The sequence below is a fragment of the Ascaphus truei genome, chromosome 6, assembly GCF_040206685.1.
Source record: "Ascaphus truei isolate aAscTru1 chromosome 6, aAscTru1.hap1, whole genome shotgun sequence".
Taxonomy (NCBI): Eukaryota; Metazoa; Chordata; class Amphibia; order Anura; family Ascaphidae; genus Ascaphus; species Ascaphus truei.
In genome coordinates this window covers 25,552,296-25,561,578 of record NC_134488.1, presented here as the reverse complement: position 1 = coordinate 25,561,578, position 9,283 = coordinate 25,552,296, and the positions used below count along the sequence as shown (strand labels likewise).

General features: G+C 40.5%; 1 protein-coding gene across 5 annotated transcripts; it reads left to right on the top strand.

Annotated features, from left to right (window-relative positions):
* Nucleotides 1–872: 872 nt before the first annotated feature.
* Nucleotides 873–9,049, top strand: GJA9 (gap junction protein alpha 9). Of its 5 annotated transcripts, none has more exons than XR_012802105.1 (4): nucleotides 873–1,017; nucleotides 3,091–3,145; nucleotides 3,563–5,788; nucleotides 8,627–9,049. XR_012802105.1 is itself a non-coding variant. In XM_075603681.1 (4 exons), exon 3 carries the CDS (start codon nucleotides 3,583–3,585, stop codon nucleotides 5,164–5,166), a length of 1,584 nt encoding a protein of 527 aa, XP_075459796.1. In that variant the 5' UTR covers nucleotides 873–1,017; nucleotides 3,091–3,145; nucleotides 3,563–3,582; the 3' UTR covers nucleotides 5,167–5,168; nucleotides 8,627–9,049. The 5 variants fall into 5 exon arrangements, 4 of the variants coding, with proteins under 4 accessions (XP_075459796.1, XP_075459798.1, XP_075459799.1 ...); XM_075603681.1 differs by having other exon boundaries at nucleotides 3,563–5,168; XM_075603683.1 differs by having other exon boundaries at nucleotides 3,091–3,151; nucleotides 3,563–5,168.
* The last annotated feature ends 234 nt before the right edge of the window (nucleotides 9,050–9,283 follow it).

Sequence of the window (9,283 nt, the reverse complement as noted above, 5' to 3'; positions counted from 1 at the left end):
GAGTCCAATTTGCTTTATTTCGCACACCAGCGAGTCCACAGATTGGGTCAGGGGAGAGAAATCACTAAGACTTTGTGAACCAGATAATGGTATTTTCTGGAATAACTCTTACTCCAAAAAGTGAGATTATATTGAAGTATATAAGGTCATCAATGTCGTGGTTGAGTGAGACTTTCTTCCAGTAGGTGAGGTTTATTCCCAACGAGACGTGGGGCGAGGGGTTATTCATTAAACTGCGGTAGTGCCGATCGAGGAATTGTTGCATGGAAACTTAATTGCCTTTTATGGGAGTTTCTTTGCCACGGCGCCCTGGTTGCCACTATCGCAGTTTAATGAATAACCCCCTTTGATTCTTGCGTTTCCATTCCTTATCCTACAATGAACGCACAGGGCTGAAACACATTCTTAAAATATGGGAACATTTTGGAAACCCCTTTGGAGAAAAAAAAACGTTGGAGAATATGCCAAGAATCCTCAATGGCTTTTATCTTTCTCAGCGACTCAAATTTCCAGAACGCAGTGAGAGCCCAGTTCTGTTAAAAAAAAAAAAATGAATAATATATATATATATATATATATATATATATATATATATATATATATATATATATATATATATATATATATATATATGCAAATACAGCTGTATGCATATTTGCTTTCCTGTGGAGGGTTTTTGTCACTTTTTTTACTCACCATAACTTAACTCAGTATTATGGTATATATATATATATATATATATATATATATATATATATATATATATATATATATATATAACATGGTTCTAACAAGTTTCTGGCAGTAGGTCTTTGGAAGCGAGGGGGTTATTTAAACCAGTTATATTTTGCTGGAAGCAACGGCAGGCACAGATTGATTTTTCTTTGCTGACTATAAGTTGAACGCACAGCACTGTGTTTCTTTCGTGTGATTACTGCGATGACGCCTTCATGGGTAGACCACAAAGTGAGACGTTAACCTGATGGATTCTCATCTGATGCACTGCAACCTAAAAAGGTATTTTTTTTATTTTAAATATCCCTATTAATCTTTTTGATGCACGGTAAAATCCTACATGATCTTATGCTTTCTTTTGGCACTGGGATATCATTTGAATATTATCATTTTGTTTCCATACTACTTTCTGTTAGCGTTTCAGATACTTTCATTGTATAAAAAGCATAATATTACCAAACAAATATGAAATAAGCTTAACAAATAAAAAATAAAAAAATCTAAACACAAGGAAATTAAAGTAAATTCAGACGAAAATATATCATGGAAAAAACAATAATAATGTTGTAAATAATGTAATATTGTAACATGCTGTAACATAATTGAATATATAGGATCCATGCATTAGACAGAGTACATGTATATCAGGTCACTTTGTGTACAATATATCATTACTTTTGCTCGTAAAGAAAAACCTGTCACGTCAAAGTCTTATACAGACTATTAATGTCATTATCTATACTTTGCAACCTTCATCTTGACTGCTAAATCCCTTCAATTTAGGTAGGACAGGGTTATATTAAGGATGTACAGGACTGCAGACATTTCAGCCTTTCCATCTCTCCTGTATATAACAGGGATCGGGCAGACTATAGGAACAGTCATTTTGAAAAAGAGCAAATGGGACAAATAGGACAGTGACTGAAAACTATACTGCAGGTACATAGAATTTGATGACAGAAAAGACCCACTTGCCTCACCTAGTTTGCCCATTTTCCCTTCTGTTGGAAAATCTCCAACCCTGTCCGATGCTGGGATTTCTGTAATATGAGGATAGCCTTGTGTCTATCCCAATCATGTTTGAATTCCCTTACTGCATACACCTCTACCCCCTCTGCTAGGGTCTATTCCACAAACCCGCCCCCCTTGCGTGAAGAAGCACTTCCTCACACTTCCCTGAAGTCTCCCGACCTCCAGCTTAAGCGCGTGGCTTCTTGTCCGGGCACTTCTCTTTCTCTGAAATATACCACCCTTCTACACCTTGTTGAAACCCTTTTTATACTTGAAAGTTTCTGTTATATCCCCTGGTCCTTTAGTCTTTCCTGAAAGAAAACCATGCACCATTTTAAGTAGCCCTTTTGGGGGGGGGGGGAGGGGTAATCTAATGTATTTACATCCTTTTAGAGATATGGTCTCCAGAATTGAAGGTGAAGTCTGGCCAATGTCCTATAAAGTGGCAGCACTACCTCTTCCTATACATGCTTGCATTAGCTTTCCATAATGCTTTGTTACATTGTTCGCCTCCTTTAAATATAGCAGAAATAATGACTCCCAAGTTCTTTTCCGTTATAGTAGTTGACTTATAGTGCCAATAATCCGGTATTCAGCCTGTAGATGTTCATGACCCAAGTGCATTATTTAGCACATTTTGGCATTAAATTGTAGTTGCCAGCACTCTTGACCATTTCTCTTAATCTGCCTAACAAAAGGGACAGTGACTAATGGGACAAATTAGGGTGGAGACAGTAACTGTGAGGAGGCATATACAGGACAGACAGAATGACAGAGACAAGTGACTGCCATAGAAAACAGACCGTCTCGTGGAGATTGTGTGTACGGGACACAGATAGAAGGCTCCAGGTACATATGCCTCAGAGATAATTAGGATATTTCAGGTAACTCATTCATTAGCAGATTTGCTGCAAAGCTTTACTGGCACTGAACGGGTTAAACCAAAGCTCGTGGTAATGCTACTGCCTTTGAAGTGGTGAACCAGGTTTGAAGACCAGCTCCTTGTGACCTTGAGCAAGTTATTAAATGATAGGATCTTGAAGGCAATGACTCTTGATGACTCACATTGCCATGTGCTGCGTTGCGCACGTTGTGCTGTATAAGAAACAAATACTATTATTATTTATATAGGTTTCAGTCAAATATTTTGTATTTTGTCCAAAGCTGGATTGTCGTTGTAATGCACCTATCCAAACCTGCTCCTTCTGTATCACCCTTCACTCCCTAAAGTAAATTGTATAAGAAATAGGCAGCGGGGACACTAATAGCCTGTCCATTATTGTGCAATGTGCACTTCTTAAACAAGTACAAAGTTAAGAATAATTGGTATGTTTTATGTTACAGGTATGTTGGGAAAATGCAAGACATCTTCAGGAGTGGTGGCTGGTGACATGTTAAGGTACAGGTAAACAGAAAAAGAATGTAACTTAAAGACCCAGACACAAAATAAATATGCATATACTCCATTTACAAACAACCTTTACTCTTCAACCTTGAGCACATACATCACAGAGAGATTATCCAGTGCTGCATTCATTTGGAGTATGGGTGCTCAACTCCAGTCCTCAAGGCCCACCAACAGGTCAAGTTTTCAGGATATCCCCGCTTCACACAGGTGGCTCAATCAGTGTGCTGAAGCAGGGATATCCTTAAGACCTGACATTTTGGTGCCCTGGAGGACTGGAGTTGCCCGCCCCTGTAATAGTGTGTACTGAACATTTTTGTTCACATATAGTGATTTGAGCTTTTCGTTTCTTAGCATTGGCATGTATGAACAACACCTGCAATGACATGTATTTTTCCCTATGCTTTGCAGTGTTGAGATGGTGGACTAAGATGGGAGACTGGAATTTCCTTGGGGTCATACTGGAGGAGGTCCACATGCACTCAACCATTGTTGGGAAGATCTGGCTTACCATCCTATTCATATTCCGCATGCTTGTCCTTGGGGTGGCAGCCGAAGAAGTCTGGAATGATGAGCAGTCACAGTTCATATGCAACACAGACCAGCCCGGCTGCAGAAATGTCTGCTATGACCAGGCATTCCCTATATCTCTGATCAGATACTGGGTGCTGCAGGTCATCTTTGTGTCCTCCCCTTCTCTGGTTTATATGGGCCATGCTATCTACCGGTTGAGAGCCCTGGAGAAAGAAAGGCAGAAGAAGAAAGCTCAGCTAAAAGGAGAGCTTGAGGGGGTGGAGTATGAGATGATCGAGGACCGCAGGAGGTTGGAGCGTGAACTCAGACATCTGGAGCAAAGAAAGCTCAACAAGGCACCTCTTCGAGGCTCTCTACTCTGCACGTATGTGATACATATATTCACCAGATCTGCCGTTGAAGTTGGTTTTATGGTTGGGCAGCATCTCCTTTATGGAGTTCAGCTGGATCCTCTTTACAAGTGCCAACGAGACCCTTGTCCTAACGTAGTTGACTGTTTTATATCCAGACCTACTGAGAAGACCGTGTTTATGCTATTCATGCAATGCATAGCAGCTGTCTCCCTGTTTCTTAACATACTGGAAATTGGACATCTAGGGGTGAAAAAGGTTAAAAAAGGATATTTGGTGCGATATAAAATAAAGGATGAATTTGATGATTTTTATGTAATCGAACCCAAGAAAAACTCTGTAGTTGCCCATACGTGTATGGGTACATCTTCTAGTCCGCAAAAGACCCTCCCTTCAGCACCAAGTAACTACACATTGTTGATGGAAAAGCAAAGCGGTGATACAGCTGTGTATCCCATTTTAAATCCTCCGTGTGCTTTCCACCCTATTGAAGATGAGCACGCAGAGAACAGTAATACTTGCGTTCACGAACAAGAATCCGAATCTGCCAATGAGGTTAACTCCGCAAACACAACAGAAAGCCACCTCCATAACACCAGCTCCAACAACAACGAGCGGATAAGCAAAATATTCATCCCTGACTTTAAGACTGCACAGAACCAGAGAGAAAGGAAAATCCGCTGCATTAGAAGTACCCGTTCAGGTATACAAAGTGTCCCTGGTCTGCAGATGGGAACTAAGGCTGACATGCAGTATGGCGACACTGTGGATGGTTCCTTACAAAATATTGCTTGCACGATGTACAATAATGCAGTCCGTAAACCCCGGAGAATCAGCACACCCTGGAATTGCTCCAAAGTAGTAGAGAGCTGTGAATTTGCTCAGGATTCTGGGTTCATGAGCAGCAACAGAGGGCGCTACAGCTTCAGTGCTAATAGATCATGGGCGCTTTCCAAGACTGACGAGAAACGAGTCAGCAGGCCAGCTACCCCGGACTCTATAGGAGAGTTAAGCTCAGGATCCAAGCAGAACAAGACATGTGACGGCTCTGTGACCTTCTCTCCGTCTCGACGGATGTCATTGGCAAGCAACGCCAGCACCCGACGTGTCCCCCCGGATCTTCAGATCTAAGCGTTAGTTGCCTTACTTGTACATTACATTGATAAGACCTCTGGGCTAAGATAATGATAAGCATCATCTCTCATGCATTGCAAGGCTTCCAAATAAACCCTTCTCCTTATGATGCTGGCATCCAAGGGGTTCATCTAAGGCAATCTGTTCAACCTTCTCCACCCAAAGGCATTTGTTTCATCCTTTGTATCCCTTATTCTATATTCAGTAAACAAAGAAAGATGATCAATGTTTGGGGGTTGGATGCCCAAAAGTCCTATTTAAAAGAATACGGATTCTACATAGTGTGAAATATTATTTGAATGATTGATGCCACGAAAACTGCCATTCTTCCGTCTGTCACTCTGTCTTTGTCCCTTCTTGTAAGTCTTCTTGGCCCGTCTCACTAACAATAGAGAGCCTTTTAGAAATTTGACTTCTAGTGCTTGGTTATATGAAAAATTAGATCTGGGAATTGCATGGCTGTTTTGTGGGTGAAACTCACAGGGGCACAGACACTGGTAATGTCACTGGTAACGTCACTGGTAAGTATCTCTGTGTCACCGGAGCTTAAAATACAGTTCAGCAGCTGCAGCCCTTGTCGATCCACTGCTGGATGAAATCCTTCCCAATGATATACCAGGTGCTGCGGTTACACGCTGTTTTTTTCTCTGTCGCTCTCTGCCAGACCTGTGTTATTTGTTTCCTTCGACAATCTCTTGTAGAAGTCTTTAACTCGCGCTATGATAAGTGCTCTGTCATTTATTGTTGATCCATCATCTTGTTTGAGTGTAATGATTTTCCAATCGTAAATTGTTCTTTTGTCTTATTTAAATTTTTGTTGTCTTCAATAATCTTCGGCCCCATATGGCACTTGAATGTTCGGATATACACTCGGTTATACACTTGTCTATCATCTTTTACAGCGCTGTAAATTCCATTGTTGTTCTTGCATCTTGGGATTGCTTTAATTCTCACTGTTTCCTCAGTAACTGCTTCCTCGTCTGCTATTTTCTTATCCTGTTGTTTATTAGCGATTCTTTGTATTTTTCCCTGTGCTTTCAGCTATAATGTATGTATGTATGTATATCTCTATTTATATAGCGCCCAGTGTACTCACCGCTTTACAATAGAGATAACACAACACAGGGAATTATTATACAATAAGTGCAACAAACAAAATATAGGTACGGTGACCATATTTTTCCCGGGACAAACCAGGGCATTCACGCATGCGCAGTCGGCACGGGGCCGTTCGCACGTGCGCAGTCATTGTGGGGCCATTTGAGCCTGCGTTGTCAGCGCGGTCCATTCATATATGAGCGGCCGGCGATTTTTTATAAAATGGGGCGTTTACTCCAATTTCAGGCCACGGGCACAAAACAAAAAATATTCCCGGCTAAACCGGGACATCTGGTCACCCCATCCTAACCTGTCCTGGAGAGCTTACAATCAGAGAACTTGTCAGAATTGTTTACCAAAGAATCCCAACACTTCTCACAGAAACAGAAAGTGTTTTTTTCAGCACTGGTTGCTACTATTCTTAAGGTTCCTGAAGTTGACTATTTTATTTTTTAAATAGCTTTTTTCTTTCTATTTTCGCATTACCATGTTATTTGCAGTGAACCAAAATCGTTGATCACTTGTGTCAAAATGGTTAAGGATGTTGCATATACGTACATCTATGTGTGTATATATAAAACTATATGTAAACCATGGTTACTATTATTACTGCCGACAGTATACATGTTTAGGAGACTGAGAAGCCCTTTATCATGAGTCTGTGATAATTATGAGTAAGTAAATCTGCAAAACGGTATTAAATTACATTTTCAGTTGATTTCACTTTTTAACAGATTTTTGGGTGCACACAAACAGACTATAAACCAAAAAAAAAAAGGGGGGTTTATACTTAACAGAGATCGAGGTGCACGCAGACGGACAGGGAACACCAACCAGTCCAGTAGATACACAGCCAGCAAAAAAGGGGTTCCACAGCACACTCAAATGAAGAATAGTAATTTAATACAACATCAGGCAACCAACATGCTCCAGAGCAACGTATGTTTTGGACAAACACGGTCCTTTCTCAAGCTCCCTTGAGTCCTTGAGAAAGGACCTGGTTGGTCCGAAACTTACATTGCTCTGGAGCATGTTGGTTGCCTGATGTTTTATTAAATTACTATTCTTTATGAGTGTGCTGCGGACCCCCTTTTTTGTTTTTATATATATATATATATATATACCATCACATTTTAAGTTATGGTGGATGAAAAAGGCAACAAGAAACCTCCACCGTGTTGCATACAGCAAATAAAAAGATCACTTGTGAGCACATTCACATGTCTTAGACAGGTCTGCAACCCTGCCTTTCACCATTTTATTTTTGGAGATTTGAAGAGACAAGGAGCTGCTGGCGGGCTTCTCAAAGGTGCTCCTGGGTGACAGAGCTATAAATACCCCCATAGAAGCATGGAGAGGCCCAGCCAGCAGGCTGGAACCAACTGCAGCGGACAGGGTAATAACACCTTTTGCTGAAGTAGGCGCCCTGCAACTAGGAAAGGGCTAGACTTCAACTCCTAGGCCCCAGTAAGTGTGTATATTCTCTGTATTTTGTGTTCTTGTGTGTTTCCGAGGTCTTATCCAAATACGCCTCATTTTATTTAACTGCCTTGTTTTGCCTTGTGACTGATCCCTTAAATATAAATGTGTTAAAAGACCTGGGATACCGTGACAGGTTTTTTTTTTAAATATCACACATTATATATATATATATATTTAATATAAAATATTAATTATTATATTTATATATATATATTAATATAATAATTAATATTTTCAAGGCTGGGTAGGTTTACCATATACATTTTAAGTTATGGTGGGTGAAAAAGGCAACAAAAAAACTTTATTCTTTATTGGCTATATGCTAACGGTAGAGGTTTTTTGTTGCCTTTTTCCCCCACCATAACTTAAAATGTATATGGCAAACCTACCCCGCCTTGAAATTACAAAGCCAGTATGACAAACCTCACACTGATGAGACCCATCAAGGTTGAAACATGTCTGTGAGTGGTTTGACTTGCTTTGCATCTAATCCCATGCTGTGCTTAAAAGCTGTGTGAACAGCATTGCATTTGCTTATATGGGTTCCCTGTAAATGGTTTTTCAGGCAAAACGTGACACATTGTGTGCTCATTTTCATGTCGTTTCCCAGAATCCCTTGCTGCAGTGTAAGCACTGTATGCTAGGTGATGATGGTTGAAAGGCAGGGGTGCAGACCTGTCTAAGACATGTGAATGCGCTCACAAGTGGAGGAGGTTTTTTGTTGCCTTTTTCACCCACCATAACTTAAAATGTATATATATATACACACACACACACACACACACACACACAAAATTTGTTGCCTGGCTATGTAGAACTGATGCTCTGAATGATGCAAATGAAAAGTCTTTCAGTTTGCGCTTCTTCTTTTTTACAGATCTCTGATGAAGAAGCACTGAGCAAAAGACAGACAGAGAGTTACTGTACCCTATGAGATTCTGCATTCAAAATCACATTGGCCTATCACAACCAGCGACAGCCTCTGAAACATTCCACAAAGGCCTGCAGAGTTGCTTCAAAAGGGCATTCGGTGATAACTTTTGACCTCTTCAGAGTTAATGGGTTTTTCAACGCATTGCAAAGCCCTTCGCTGCTTCAACAATTTAGGGGTTAACGCACAATTTAACTTTTTCCGCACTGATCATTTCCCCTTCTTTTTTTATAATAAAGTACTCGGGGGGGGATATTTGCTTGCATTTTCGGTGGAGGTAAAAAAAATAATTGCGGCTCTCATAGAAATCAATGGTTTGGATGCCTATGGATGCATAGTGTAGGATTGTAATGGAGAATACATTAAAAAAAAAAAGCTGAATATTTTGGCATTAATGTGTATTTTTCTCTTTTTTTTCTAACACGTTATTTGAAATAATACAATGTTCCTATCCTCCTACAAAACGTCTCATAAGACACACTGGCTCCTATTTACTATGTGCTGTGCAGAGAAGCTGTGAGTTTGCGAGAGGTGTGTGGGGGGGAGAGGTGTGGGGGGGGGGGGGAGAGGGAGGGGGACAGGGGGGGAGAGGGGGGATTAGCT

Coding starts and splice junctions, on each gene's coding strand:
- GJA9 (XM_075603684.1), top strand. CDS start 3,583: ATGGGAGACTGGAATTTCCTTGGGGTCATACTGGAGGAGGTCCACATG.